Source organism: Prunus avium, chromosome 1 (assembly GCF_965620075.1).
Source record: "Prunus avium chromosome 1, drPruAviu1.hap1.1, whole genome shotgun sequence".
In the NCBI taxonomy this organism is placed as follows: domain Eukaryota; kingdom Viridiplantae; phylum Streptophyta; class Magnoliopsida; order Rosales; family Rosaceae; genus Prunus; species Prunus avium.
The window spans coordinates 11,578,742-11,592,797 of NC_142284.1; the positions used below are offsets into that span (position 1 = coordinate 11,578,742).

Sequence of the window (14,056 nt, forward strand, 5' to 3'; positions counted from 1 at the left end):
GTTAAGTCAATTGACTAAGACAATGTGTCCACCCTTTTGCACTTGAATTCAATCTTCATTCCTGGAGAGTACAATATCACTTTGTCAAATAAAAATTATAATTGAATATTCGAATTTGGGTTTCTCATTTAACAGTCCGCTAACATAAAATTGATTATTTTAAAATCATAAATTTAAATAAATAATTTGATGTTTGAATTTTAAAATATTTAATTTTGATTTTTTATTATTATTCTTAAATTCATGGTAAAGTTAGAAGCAACTTCTATACAATCAGCCCATTCAAGATGTGGTCAAGATGGGCTTTTAATTGGAGAAGCCCGACCTTTTTTTTAAGTTCTCTGGTAGGCCCAGTTTATAGTTAGCGCAGCACCAGTTCTCGCTTCACATTTCATATAAAACCAAAAACCCCTTCAGAGTTAGAAAACCCTAACGAACGCAGAGCACTACAGTTCAGCAGCTGCCGCCACCACTTCTCAATCTCATCTCTGTTCAAAGGTAGATTCTTTCTCTTCCTTACATTCTGAATCTTTCAAAAATATTATCAGTGATCCATCATCCGACCAGTCCACCGATTTGAGAAAATTGAGATTTGTTTGTGTGTTCGTTGGATTTGGATTTTTAGGGTTTCAACTCAATCGACAATATGCAGAACGAGGAGGGACAAATCACTGAGCTTTACATTCCCAGGAAATGGTATTAAATCTTATTGCAATTGAAATTTTTGTATCATTGTTTTGTTTGTGTGGTTGTGATTTTTAGGGTTTGGGCTAAAATTTTGTGGTGTTTGGATGCAGCTCGGCCACAAACAGGCTGATCACTTCAAAGGACCACGCGTCTGTTCAGATTAACATTGGGCATCTGGATGAGAATGGCATCTACACTGGCCAGTTCTCCACTTTCGCTCTCTGTGGCTATGTCCGCGCTCAGGTTCATCTTCTTTCTTTCATTTCAGTACTATTATGGTAAATATTTGTGTTTTTTTTTAGCATATTGTAAGTGTATATGCTAATAGGAATGTAGAATGATTGTGGGTATTGATTCTGTTGTCTTTTCATTAAGATTAATCTCGTAGAATGATTGTAGACTGCACTTCTCATCCTGACTCTGAGGAAAATAACATACAAATCATTCAAGTTGGATGCGTATCTCAGCACTTAGTTTCTTCATTACATTAGCAAGCAGTTGCATTTACATCGTCAGAATTTTTTCAACCACTATGGATTCACTTCTAATTCGAGGATGCCTTTTACCGAATCGAATATCAGAAGAGCCAAGTAAACACAAACATATGTTGGGATCCCATAATCAAACCGAAAACCCCAAATAGTACACACAAGCATCTAAACTTTTGTAAACTTAGTTGTCTTAAGATTTTCCATGCTTCTAATAAAGTTTAGATTATGAGGGGTCGGTTAATTAGGTTTTTGAATGGTTCTTTAATGACAATGTTGTGTTCGCTTTTTTGAGTTCATAAATTTTTCACTTTGGGGAGCCCATTGGTTCCAGTTCTGATTCGTTGCATGATTTCTTTTATTTTTCAGGGAGAGGCTGACAGTGGTCTGGACCGTCTCTGGCAGAAGAAGAAATCTGAAGTTAAACAACAGTAGAGAGAGATGATTTTTCTTATGTGGTTTCTTTTCTGGACGTCTCTTATCGACAATGGAAGTGTTGTTTTAGTGAACTAAAATATATTATCTTGAGCGTTTTTCTTTTCCAATTAGTAGTGAATGTTGCAACTAGCTCCCAACTTTTTGGTGTTCTTGAATTGGGCTGTTCTTTTGACTGCGAAGTAGTGAAACTTTTACTCCTTGGAGTATTTTAAATATATGCCTCTGCTTTACGTCGCTATTTACACTGGTAATGCATGATGATTGAAGTCCAGGGCAGTATATGTTTTGAGAGCTTGTGACTAAAGATTTGTAGTCGGCAATTCATATCTATTGCTTGTTGTGCCTGCTTTTGCCAGTGGCACAAATTAAGCTACCACCCTCTGCCTTTGCCTTTGCTTATTATCTCTTGTGGGCTGTTAATTGCTTGTAAAGATTCATGTGTTGACATAAAAAACTGGTATTGTTATTGATCAAATAGCTTAGGAAATCATATAGAAATTGGGAGAATCTAACATTCAAACGTTGGTGAGTTTTAAATTGATTAAATAGCTTGCAGATGAGCTTACTGATTATCTAAAGTTTACAAGATCACCCCAATAATTTAGAATGCCATGTGGGCAAATGTTGCCCTTACAAAAACATTAGCGTGCAACAGAGAAACTGGTGTGGATTACGCATCCTATCCATACACATCAATCCATTCAATACAGAGGGGTGCAACTGTCGTTTAATATATCACAGAAAATATTTACTTCTTGATGCCACCTACAGGAATTGCAGCTGCTGAAATTTTCATGATCAAGAGGATCCCATCCTCGCTCGACTGTGAAAACCTCCTGTCTATTTCCACAGTCGCTGCATGTTTTCGAAACGGCACTCTCATGGCGGGCTTGTACAATTTTACCCACCACCTTCCTGTCAGACCACATGTTCCAAACAAGTCCTTTAACCCTCTCCCTGCATTCTCTCACGCTGAATCCTTTCGGTTTGTAATGATTGAGAGAATACAGAAGCTCCAGGCCTTCCTGCTTCGCCTCTCCCCCGAAACACACCAAGATGGTGCCGTAAACATACGTCGCTTCTACATGACCCTTCGAGGCTGCTTTCTTCAGACACATGATTCCTTGTTGCACCCTCTTGCCTCTGAAAAGATCTCGAAGCCCTTGTCGGTACAAGGCCTCCACGTTGCCGCACTTTTTGCAGCGTTTCAGAAATTTGGAGAATTTGTCGTCAAACCTCCAAGAATCCAATGGGAATTTGCTCATGTCAACGCACTGGAATATGTAGTCTTCTTCAGCCGTTTTGTTGAAGTCCTTGCAGCTTAACTTTGCCGAGTAGAGATCGTTGAAAGAGTTCGAAGCCACCTTTGCAAGAACTTCTACCAAAAGCTCCTTCGGAAGAGATTGCATGATGCGACTCTTGCTGTTTGCTGCTTTCTTCTTCATTGACCTTGTGAGAGGCGCCATTGATGCCTGATAACAAGAACATTCTAGTTATTCATTAGAACAAATTAAAGCTTCCATATGTTTGTAAAAAGGGCAAATAAAAACCCTTAAATTTGGCAAACTCAAGAATATATTAAACTAAAAAGAAAGCCAAAAACATGGAGGTAGAGAGAAACCACAAATTATTTCGGTGAAAATAAGCTTAAATAAGCTTCCTGATCAGAGTTGGACAGCCTGACGTTGTTCTGCTTCCTAACGCGACGTCGTTTTTGCTTTCCAATTTGCCGTTTGCTGGTAGTCCTTTCAAGTTGGATACTGTTTTTCTTGTAAGTTTGGCGTGTTATTTGCGCTCTGGTCTTATGAATCCCAGTTCTTCACCACCCCCAAAAAAAAAAAAAAACACCAAAAACTGAAACCAGAAGACTTCCCCAAAGACATGGGACAACCGACACCAGCATGCAAAATAAAAGAGGAATGTACGTACGTGTGATTATATATCAGACACAAACACAAACCCTTGTAGGGTTAGGACAAGAAACACCGAAGTCATATGAAAATTGGATTTCCTAAAACAAAATTAAGGCGGTGGTTAACTTGGCTAAATTGGTTTTCTTGCATACTAATAATACTAGATTCTTAACTTATCTAATTAGGACTGTTTAATAACATTATAATATACTGGACCGACCAATACCATGACATGCCTTCGTTGGGCGGCCTGATTACTAATAATATTAAATACTAAGTCTGAACAAATGAAAATCTATCTCTTTCTTTTCTTGCAAATTTTTGTGTTTTTGTTTTTGAAGAAAAAAGAAAACACAATCTCAATTTATATGGGATTCCTATGCTCATTATGAGATCCACATTCATCAATGACCGATATTAATTTAGGCCATGCATCCACTACTCGTCAATAACCCCAACACATTCTGTGTCAACGATGAATTTTAATAGAGTTGTGCTAACATCAATTGCAACACAAGTCATAGCGTGAAACATTTTCCTCTTTTAAATTTCTAGGTCATATCAGAACTCACTCCTCAACTGCTGAAAAAGCTTCACAAGCTGACAACCAAAACGTTGAACATCTTGTAAAAAAATATGGCATAAACATAATATGGTCACAAAGCTCTTCTCAAAAATATGTGCGCAGGTTGACAAGTCTCACCAATTGGGTTGCTTCAGCTCATTCAATCATCAACATTATAACTATATTATATCTATATAACACACAATTTTCTTACTATATGAATCGAAAGAAAATGTTATTTTCATTATAACATTATAATTATAATTTGTAATTTTTTTTATACAATATAAATGATATTTTATTTTAATTTAATCTAAATTACGGCGAGGGATTTTGTGGGGATGATCACATCCACTTTAGTCAAATTGTACAACAAACCAACTACGTAATTAATGGTCAAAAGTTCAAACATGACCTTCTATATAGAGCCGTCATTGCTACGCAACGATTTCCGAGTTCTGAACGCGGTAGTGACTCAGTTTTGAAATCGGTGTTCTGTGAAAGCCATGGCTTCGAGCAGCTTGATCCCCACGAAGCTCGATTATTTCGACGACATGTGGAAGCTCCAGTCCAAAGCCACAGTGCTGTCTTTATCCAAAGTTAGTTCCTTTTCTTCACTTCAGTCTCACATACTTCTTCTTTTTCAGCTTCACTTTCTCTCTGATAAAATCTTAGGGCTTTAATTCCTTTCTGTTTGTTTTCCGAGAAAGTTCAGAGAAAAATTAGTGCCATTCGTTAAACGAAAATCGAAAATCACTAATTGAATTGTGGTGTGTGCTTTGTGGTTTTGAAGGGTGAAGATGGACGAACCGCTTTGGTATTGGACCGTACGATTTTCCATCCACAAGGTGGTGGCCAACCTGCCGACACAGGCTTCATCGCCGTCGCAGATTCCTGTCTCAAATTCGTAGCAGAAGATGTACGGTCAAAAGACGGAATAGTAAGTAATCAAAATTTTAATATTTTCTTTATTTTTGTTATGAAAAAAAGGTTATCTTTATGATTGGTGCTTCACTCAATTTTGGTTAGGTTTACCACTACGGTTTTGTTGAAAATTCTGTTGAGGAAATGGAATCAAAATTTGAGAAAGGGAAAGAGGTGTTCTTGCGTGTTGATGAGGCTAGGCGCAAGCTAAATTCTAGGTACCCATATACACAAAGAAATAGGCTCATTTGATTAGTTAAATTTATGATTTTTTTTTTTGTGTGGAGAAATTTGGAACTTGCTTGTGTTGTGTTGATTATAGGCCATGTTAAGTTTTTGAGCAAGTTTGATTGCTTACTTGCTGATTCATTTTTCATATTTTAATCATTATGTGCAATTGTTTTTTGCAGGCTTCACTCAGCTGGGCATTTGCTGGATGCATGTATGAGAAATGTGGGATTGGGTGATTTAGAGCCAACCAAAGGCTACCATTTCCCTCAGGGGTATGATTTTGTTCTGCTTTATTGTCTAATTCTTGGATTAAAAAGTGTGGGTATATTCCTTCTTTAGTTCTGCTTCTGCAAGAGGATTTCTTCGTTAAGCTATTTAATAGAGAAGCTAGCCTCTACAATTCCTCTTTATTTTCTCCTCCCACTCCACGCTGCGTCCTCGCCTTCCCTTATACTCTTTCTGTGTTTGTATCAAATTCACTGTTGACGACGACGATGTTCATGAAATTCTTTTTACATTCCATAGGCGGCAGCTTTTGAGCAGAGTCTATGACGACAACAACCCTTTAAAAAGTTATGAGCTGTTTTTAAAAGACACAATTCTTCTCAATCCAAATATGGGAAATGTGAGGTCCTAAATTTTTTCCACCTAACAGAACAATGGTCCTTGCTCTTAAGCTTAGCAACAGCCCCAAAGCCTTAAGCAGCACAATGATCCTGAATATGTGAACAACTTCTGTTATTTGAGACACAATGTTGTCGTTTGGAAATCCTTTGTAATTTGGTTGAAATTAGTACTTATAATGTGCTTCTTGCCAGGCCATATGTGGAATACAAAGGCACCGTTCCACAAAAAGATATGGAAAGTAAGCAAAAGGAGTTGGAGCTAGAAGCTAATGCATTAATATCTAGAGGAGGGAAAGTGAGTTGCAAACTTGCAATATTTATTTAAAGTTGCTTGGTTGGTTGGTAGTATGGGATTTGGGTCTAATGCTTTACTATATTTCTCTTAGGTTTCTGCTGCCTTGTTACCATATGAAGAAGCGTGTAAACTGTGTGGTGATTTCCTTCCCGATTACATTCCCAAGGTTATTCCTTATACTAGGCCTGTTTTATATACATGAACATGCAGGAGCTTTCAAATTTTAGTGCTGCAAATTGTTGAGTGCTAACTAATAACTGCGATTTTACTTTGTTGCATCTCCGATCTCTTCCAGAGCAGCACTCCTCGCATTGTGAAGCTAGGGGACAGTCCTGGCTGTCCGTGTGGTGGTACCCATGTTTCTGATATTTCAGAGATCAAGAGTCTTACGGTAAGATCCATTCGCTTCAACATTTTTATAAATCGATGTTCACAATTTTTCTCAATCATGAGCATGAACTGAGTGTATAAAGTAAGAATCTGTTGGTCTGCTCTTATTTCCGTCGTTGAAGTGAGGTGTTTTGTTGCTTGTTCAGGTTTCTCAAATACGAACAAAGAAAGGATCCACAAAGGTCTTTTACAATGTTGGGTCCTAATTCTTGGTGTAACATTTTACACCCTCATCGATACAAAGGTCTGGAACTACTAAAATGTGACGTATTTTTGGATGAGCTAGCTGTTGTGTGTTGATAGTCAATTGACAATATGACTTTTGAAAAGGTGAAGCAGTGCTTGTATTTTGTTTATATACATAGAACTCATCGTTTATTTTATGTGGATATTAATGTGGAAAGCCTCAAATGGATAATAAGGTTCAAGGTACATGATTTGTAAAGTTGAAAAAAAAGTTCCGGGTTATTCGCAGCAATGGTCCCTCAACTATACCCGTAGTTACACTTTGGTCCATCAATTCAATTATTAGTTGCGGGGGTCACTCAACTCTGTGTTCCGTTGCACCAGTAGTCCTTCCGTCAAGTCTGTTAGTTTTTTCCGTTTAAAATGATGACGTGGCAAGTATCTGTGAGAATCTCATAGATTCGTGAGGGGCAAATCTGACTTTTCAGTTAGCCTTCTTCACCTTAGCAGCCTCCAACCCTGCCATCGTAACCTCCAATCTCCCCCACCTTAGCCGCCTCCAAGCCTTCATACCCAGCTCAGTCGTTCAAGGGCTGGTTTGTAGTTTTCGTGTTGTGCTCATTCTGCAGTTTTCAATTTGGGGGTTTGTTTCACTCCCGACACATGACAAATTCTCCACCGTCAGATTCCATCTCAACAAGCACAGATCCAAAACCATTGGTGTAGAACAATGGCGAAACCCACAAAGCTCAACTCCATCATCAACCTCCAGATGCAATCTTAACAGCCAAGCCACCAGGTTCTGCAGAAAAGACCCAAGAAGAGCTCTTGCTCTTCCGCTTCTTATAGTCCCAGCAGAAGAACAAATCACAAAAGAAAGGCCCAAAATAAAAAAGAAATGAAGGGATTGAAATGGGAATTTAGGTGGAAATCAAAAGACCCAAAACCAGACATAGAGAATCATCAATTACGAGGCATGAAACAATCATCAATTAACCAAGTTCATTCCAAGAAAGGGTAAACAAACCTTTTTGATTGAGTGCTTGAGATTGATTTGCAAGAAACAAAAGAGAAAATAAACTTTGAGAGCTGAGAGAGAGAGAGCGAAGAGGGAGCTGAGAGAGAGAGCGAAGAGAGAGTTGAGAGAGAAGAAAAAAGTGATAAAAAGTGTTCAATAGGCAATAAGACAGTATTTATAGATAGTATTTGATAAATGATTATAAGGTGGGTAGTTTTTGGTTATTTATTATTTGATTCTTGTGGATGAATTTCCAAATTTACCCTCACTTTTGACAGAAAATTTAACAGACTTGACAGAAGGACTGCTGGTGCAACGAAACACAGAGTTGAGTGACCCCGGCAACTAATAATTGAATTGATGGACCAAAGTGTAACTACGGGTATAGTTGAGGGACCATTGATGCGAATAACCCAAAAGTTCCTTGGCAAAGACAAGGAGCATACTTTGTCTCAGACATGCCGAGGCCAAAAGCATCGCCATCGTAAATTTGGATTTCATAGTTTGACCTTCGGCCTCAAGTTTCGATCAACACTTGGAAATTTTATTCGGCTGCTGGAAGTTGCAAGGCATATGCTGGGGTACAAGGAGATTTACCGGTGTGGTCCACAATCCACATCTGGAAAAAAATGCATGGAAAATAAAATATTTTTATTTGAGGTCCATATTCTTTAGGTCTTTTTCGTAAATTTGCATACGACGAAATCATCGGAAATGTATAAATGAAAAAAATTTGGTACGCACTTCTGGTTTTGTTTTCTTTCCGGTCAAACACTCTCTTTTGTCTCTTTTTCTTGGGGTGGTTCAGCTTTCTTTGCGGTTGAAATCTGCTGCTTTTCTCAGCGGCGTTTGGCCAAGTCAAATCCACTTAAAACACAGAAGGTTTGATTGGGGAAGTTTAAAGCCATTTTCTTTCTTTCATATGGACCTTTGGTCGACAGTAGCAGCCACTATAACATCTCATGAACTATTAGCAAACCCAAATAGATCATTTGATTGAGACGTTGGTTGACCTTAAACACTTAACCCGAAGTTTAAATTTACCCAAATGAGAAAAGAAGGAAAAAAAAAAAGGTGTGCAAATGACTGCTAATAAGAAATTATCTTCAAATTAAGAGCTTTCTTTTTTATGCTTAATTTTTGTTTATGAGCTCATCAGCCCAATTGAATTATTTAATTGGAAAAACTATAATAACAAAATCCAATGGGTATATAAACACAATTGTAGTCTAGCTGTGATCCTTAAAAGAAGGAAAAATTATAATAACGAAATATCTAAGTGCAAATTATGATGTCAATGTTAACAAACCAAAATTGACCTTATTCAAAACTAGATTTGGGGTGTAGATTTTGGGAGGGTGTGCCTGCAGGGTTTGGACATTATCTACTGGAAAATTTGAGTGGGGTTGCTAGAGCCAGAAGTTTGTATATATAGTTTTATTTCTGAGTTTCGGCACCCTTAGAACCAAAAAAACAATAATTCGACCTTATTTAATTTCCTGACCTTGTATGGAAATATAACTCCAAAAAATCTATAACCATTTAAATAAATCTGTAACCATAAATAAAACTTTAATTAAAATAAAAGGAAAAAAATAAAAGGCAATCTTAATAACAATAATATTACGAGGTTGCATCACCGAGACCCAGTTTTTGTTTTTTTTTTACTTGTATTTTGAATTGTGTTATTTCAATGAAATGTTCTTTTTCTGAAAAAAAAAAAAAACAACAACAACAATATTATCTGGAGGAGATATTTCAGTTTATTTTCTTTTCTTTTTTCGTTTTTTTTTGTTTTTTTTGTTTTTTTTGGGAAGGGAAAGATTGGAGAAAGAGAGTTAAGAAAGGAATAATAGCAGGAAGGAAGCAAAATATCGATAGAGTTCAAATAGAACTGGGAAAACGGCATTACCGGTAGGAGCGAATAGACAAAAAGCCAAAACGCCAGCCAAAGAAATTCCGCTAAATTCAGCAAAGACCCTTCCTCACCATCCATTCCCTTCGTCTTTTATGTACCACCCAGATACAGATTCTCCACTACCTCTTTCTATCTCTTTCTCGGTTTCTCTCTTTCTCAGATCTGCTCTTGCTTGTGCTTTTCTGCTTTTTCTTTCCAAAGTCTTACCCTTTAACACTCCCTCTTACTATACAACAACCCATCACTCTTTGTATATATAAGTTACATAGCACAAGTCACATTCTGGGTTTGTTTCCATTTCTCCTGTGGGCGCCTCTTTGTTGAAGACAAATAAGGTGAGGTGGGTTTCGAATCATAACTCTGTTTGTTTTGTTTTTGTATGATAATGCATGATTATGTTGTGTGTTTTGTCACTGTTGGATTGTTTCTCTTTTGTTTCTTTGTTTTTTGATTCAGTTTTAGCTTACTGTTTTGGTTCTTAATAGACGGTTGTTGCGTCTGGTTTAAACTATCTTTGCTCTGTTTCTGAACCTTGTATTTGATTGAATTTGCTTATTCTTTCACCCTGTTGGTTTTGTTGGTTTTTGTTGCGTTGGAAGGAATCACTTTTGAACCTTACATATATAGCCAAGTATCGATCTTTTGGTGTAGTAAAAGGTGCATTCTCATACAGGATTGCCTTTTGTTTTTGAATTGTAATTATTTTCTTATCCAAGGGAGCCCAAAGGGGATTGCTCCAAGTTTAGTCTCTTTCCCTTTGGAGGCCAAAGGGCAGGGCGTTTCAAACTCTGGCCTTGGTGTAAATGTTCTTGACCACTAGAGCTGCAAGGCTCCATAAGCTCCACGTTCAGTTGATCAGATAAATTTAATTCCTTTTCTTTGTGTGTGTTATTCTTTTGGTTTTGAACACGCGTATTCTTGTGGCTTATAGCACACAAAATTTCCCTTTCAGTGTTTCACTCTCTCACACCCAACACAAAGAACACACGTTTTACATCATCATCACCAATCTGTTTAGTTGATATTACTCTAAAAATGGACTTTGGAAAAAGATTGGATTCAATTACATGTTCATGATATTTGAAGAAAATTTGGTATTTGTGCAATAAAATATGATCAGATCAATTCCAAGTTTCTTACAAATGTTTGAGGTAATGAATAACCTAAACGTTTGTCTTTTTTCAGCTATAGACCATGCGAGGAGGAATTATGATTAAACCTGAAGGAGAACTAAAAGTAAGCTTTGGCTATCAATGCAATAGCAACAGAGACAGTTCTTGTGAGGATTCTGATGAATATGAAACCCTACCTGAACTCCGAAGGAACAGTAGTTTCTCTTGCTTGTCTGGTGCTGCCTTAAGTGCCAATGCTACTCTGGCAAACACAAATATCTGTAATGGTTTGATAGGGGCAGAAATACTTCCCAGTTGGGACTCCCCTAATTCATTTCGTAGGGTTCCCTCTTCCCCAACTCTTTCAAGGTTGGACATACTATCATCTTCTCTTCAGAGTAGTATGTCAAACTTAAGTTGCAGTCCATCTACACCTGATTCTGATTCTTACTTAATGAAATCCATGAGTCCTCCTTCCAGAAGTGAAGGTTTTCTTAATGCCATGGAAGTGCAAGTGGCAGGTGGAGCTGCTGGTGAAGACAGGGTTCAAGCTGTCTGTTCTGAAGAAAATGGGTGGCTCTTTTGTGCAATATATGATGGCTTTAATGGAAGAGACGCAGCTGATTTTCTGGCTGGGACACTGTATGAAACCATCGTGTTTTACTTTAAATTATTAGACTGGGAATCAAGTCAGGAATCCATCAAAGCTTCTAGTGGTCTAGATTTAGATGGGTCCCTTCCATATATAGAAGATGATAGCAATACTATTAACGAAGAAAGATTTCTATCCCAAATTTACACAGACAGGGATTCAAGTGTTGACAATGTCTCCAAGAATGCTCCATGTGCTAAACCAAAAATATCCACCGATTCATTTAGGCATGGGGTGCTTGACAGCCTCCAACGTGCTCTTAGTCAATCTGAGAATGACTTTCTATACATGGTTGAGCAGGAAATGGAGGATCGCCCAGATTTGGTTTCTGTTGGTTCTTGTGTTTTAGTTGTGCTTCTACATGGGAAAGATTTGTATACACTTAATTTAGGTGACAGCCGAGCTGTTTTGGCAACATATGGTAATGGTGATTTCATAAATGGGAGTGAGAGGCTAAAAGCTATTCAGCTCACGGATAGTCATACAGTTGATGACGAAGGTGAAAGAATGCGAGTTTTGTGTGATCATCCTGATGATCCCATGACCATTGTGGCTGGAAGAGTAAAAGGGAAATTGAAGGTCACTCGAGCTTTTGGGGTTGGTTACTTGAAAAAGGTGACTACTCTTACCGTTTAACAATTATGTACCAATGCCAAATTGGATATTTTTTTTAGATTAACTCTGACATTATCTGGTTAGTTACTGATTCTATTTTCCTACAGAAAAAACTGAATGACGCATTGATGGGAATTCTTCAAGTTCGCAACCTTATGAGCCCACCATATGTTTCCACTCAACCATCATTGAATGTGCATAGAATATCAAAATCTGATTGTTTTGTTGTAGTTGGGAGTGATGGTTTGTTTGACTTTTTTACCAATGACGAGGCGGTAAAGCTTGTCCATTCCTATATCTTGAGCAACCCCTCTGGTGATCCAGCTAAGTTTCTGCTGGAGCAGCTTGTAGTAAGAGCAGCCAATTGTGCAGGTAGACCTTCTGACATTTCATGTGAAGATTTTGTTGTCATTCCAGTCAAATTACTTATAAGTTGTTTCAGTTTAAATGTTGTTTGTTAAATTCTCGCATAATTTCTTCTTCTGAACTGTTTGAAGAGAACACTTTTGGGGATGGCTCAACAAAACTCCAGCTTTGATACAAATATCTTCCTGACAACATAACTGATTGAAACATTTTATACCAAATTTAACTAAGATGTTATTTGACACTGATCATACAGCCCAGACACCACACCGCACCACACCCTAAGGCATGCATACACATTTGATTCCAGAATTTGGTATACCGTTTTCAGAAAAGTAAATACCAGTACAGAGTTGTTTAAATTTTATTTTAACTGAAAAACTAACTAGTCTATGTAGCCAATAAACTAGTCTATTATTTTTCACTGCCCAGGTTTTTAAGCACTATATTTTTGTTTCAGGTTTCAGTATGGAAGAATTAATGAATATTCCAGCAGGAAGGAGGAGGAAGTATCATGATGATGTACCTGTAATTGTGATTATTCTGGGTACAAATCAGCGTACTACGAAGGCATCAACGTGCGTGTAAGATTTTTTGCGGTGTAATATTTTTTACTTTTGGCATTCTAGTTTTAGGTTTCAAATTGTATATATTGGATATCAGATATGCCCTTCCTCCTGCTCTATAATGATCGTTATCATTATCCATTTTTGTTTGACAAAAACTACTTGATTGCATTGATCTGCAAATTGCTGATCTTTATTATCCTTTGAGAGGCTTGTCAAAGAAGGCACATAATTGTCTGAATCTTTATTATTGTTCACAAAACTTGCAAGCATATATGTATCCCATATGAAGCAATTGCTCTCAATAAATTAAAATTTAGTGTAAAATGCTTTTTAAGATTATAAAAATCTGTTCCCTCCTTGTAATTATGTCAATGTGATCGCAGTCTCTCTCTTGAAATCTGTTCTTTGGCTTACCAGCCTCTCACAATTCTGAAAGTGGAACTACTGTTGATACATTGCTCACTCTTTATTTTTATTTTTTGTTGTTGTTTTTTCTGCTACCTAATTGATTTCTTCCTACAAGAGTTTAGGTCCACAAGCAAATGATGCACTGATGATCAAGTGTGTGCTTCAGATTTCTGATATTTGTCAATGACCAATAGAACTGTGGAATTGGAGATGATCATGGATGCCTCTTTTTTATGATAGACAGGACAAGTCCTTCAGATAATTAGCAAAAAAATTAAGTTTCTTTAGACCTCAAATAGAAATGAGTGGCATGAACTTCTGTGCCAAAATGGGTGGCCTTCATTCAACATGAGAATCACAAGCACAAAGTTGTCTTTCATGTGCTCAGATCAATCATATCATATTATTGTTGTTTATGAATCGTCCGGTTCGTGTATCATTCCCAGCCAAAGGCCCAAAGTCAAAGTGTTTCCCTTTTCCCACTACTTCAAAAGAATATGTTCTAGCAAATATTCAAGTCTGTGGGGCACATAACTAATATGTTAATAAACTTAGTTGTGATGCTGTTTTTTTAACCTAAGCTCTATTAGAATCTCAAATGGCAATTCAAGGGAATCAATATATTCTGTATTTTCCAAATTTCACAATGAGGAAC

General features: G+C 37.3%; 4 protein-coding genes across 9 annotated transcripts; 3 read left to right on the forward strand and 1 right to left on the reverse strand.

Annotated features, from left to right (window-relative positions):
* Window positions 1-344: 344 nt before the first annotated feature.
* On the forward strand, window positions 345-1,851 carry LOC110746081 (small ribosomal subunit protein eS21y). The gene is made up of 4 exons (XM_021946285.2): window positions 345-498; window positions 626-696; window positions 798-930; window positions 1,545-1,851. Exons 2-4 carry the CDS (start codon window positions 647-649, stop codon window positions 1,608-1,610), a joined length of 249 nt encoding a protein of 82 aa, XP_021801977.1. The 5' UTR covers window positions 345-498; window positions 626-646; the 3' UTR covers window positions 1,611-1,851.
* A 308-nt stretch (window positions 1,852-2,159) lies between these two features.
* Window positions 2,160-3,568, reverse strand: LOC110746080 (putative F-box protein At1g67623). The gene is made up of 2 exons (XM_088246246.1): window positions 3,235-3,568; window positions 2,160-3,085 (listed from the first exon to the last, which is right to left on the reverse strand). The coding sequence occupies exon 2, from the start codon at window positions 3,077-3,079 to the stop codon at window positions 2,315-2,317; it is 765 nt and encodes a 254-aa protein (XP_088102372.1). The 5' UTR covers window positions 3,080-3,085; window positions 3,235-3,568; the 3' UTR covers window positions 2,160-2,314.
* Window positions 3,569-4,496: 928 nt separating this feature from the next.
* Window positions 4,497-6,989, forward strand: LOC110746074 (threonyl and alanyl tRNA synthetase second additional domain-containing protein). Its single transcript, XM_021946278.2, has 8 exons — window positions 4,497-4,690; window positions 4,885-5,031; window positions 5,121-5,233; window positions 5,426-5,518; window positions 6,065-6,167; window positions 6,259-6,333; window positions 6,463-6,558; window positions 6,704-6,989. Exons 1-8 carry the CDS (start codon window positions 4,598-4,600, stop codon window positions 6,761-6,763), a joined length of 780 nt encoding a protein of 259 aa, XP_021801970.1. The 5' UTR covers window positions 4,497-4,597; the 3' UTR covers window positions 6,764-6,989.
* Window positions 6,990-9,593: 2,604 nt separating this feature from the next.
* On the forward strand, window positions 9,594-13,995 carry LOC110746082 (Protein phosphatase 2C family protein). 6 transcript variants are annotated; one of them, XM_021946290.2, is made up of 5 exons: window positions 9,594-10,014; window positions 10,871-12,058; window positions 12,166-12,430; window positions 12,885-13,008; window positions 13,524-13,995. In XM_021946290.2, exons 2-5 carry the CDS (start codon window positions 10,874-10,876, stop codon window positions 13,537-13,539), a joined length of 1,590 nt encoding a protein of 529 aa, XP_021801982.2. In that variant the 5' UTR covers window positions 9,594-10,014; window positions 10,871-10,873; the 3' UTR covers window positions 13,540-13,995. The 6 variants fall into 6 exon arrangements, with proteins under 6 accessions (XP_021801982.2, XP_021801980.2, XP_021801984.2 ...); XM_021946288.2 differs by having other exon boundaries at window positions 9,595-10,019; window positions 10,865-12,058; window positions 13,524-13,994; XM_021946292.2 differs by having other exon boundaries at window positions 9,595-10,014; window positions 10,865-12,058; window positions 13,517-13,994.
* The last annotated feature ends 61 nt before the right edge of the window (window positions 13,996-14,056 follow it).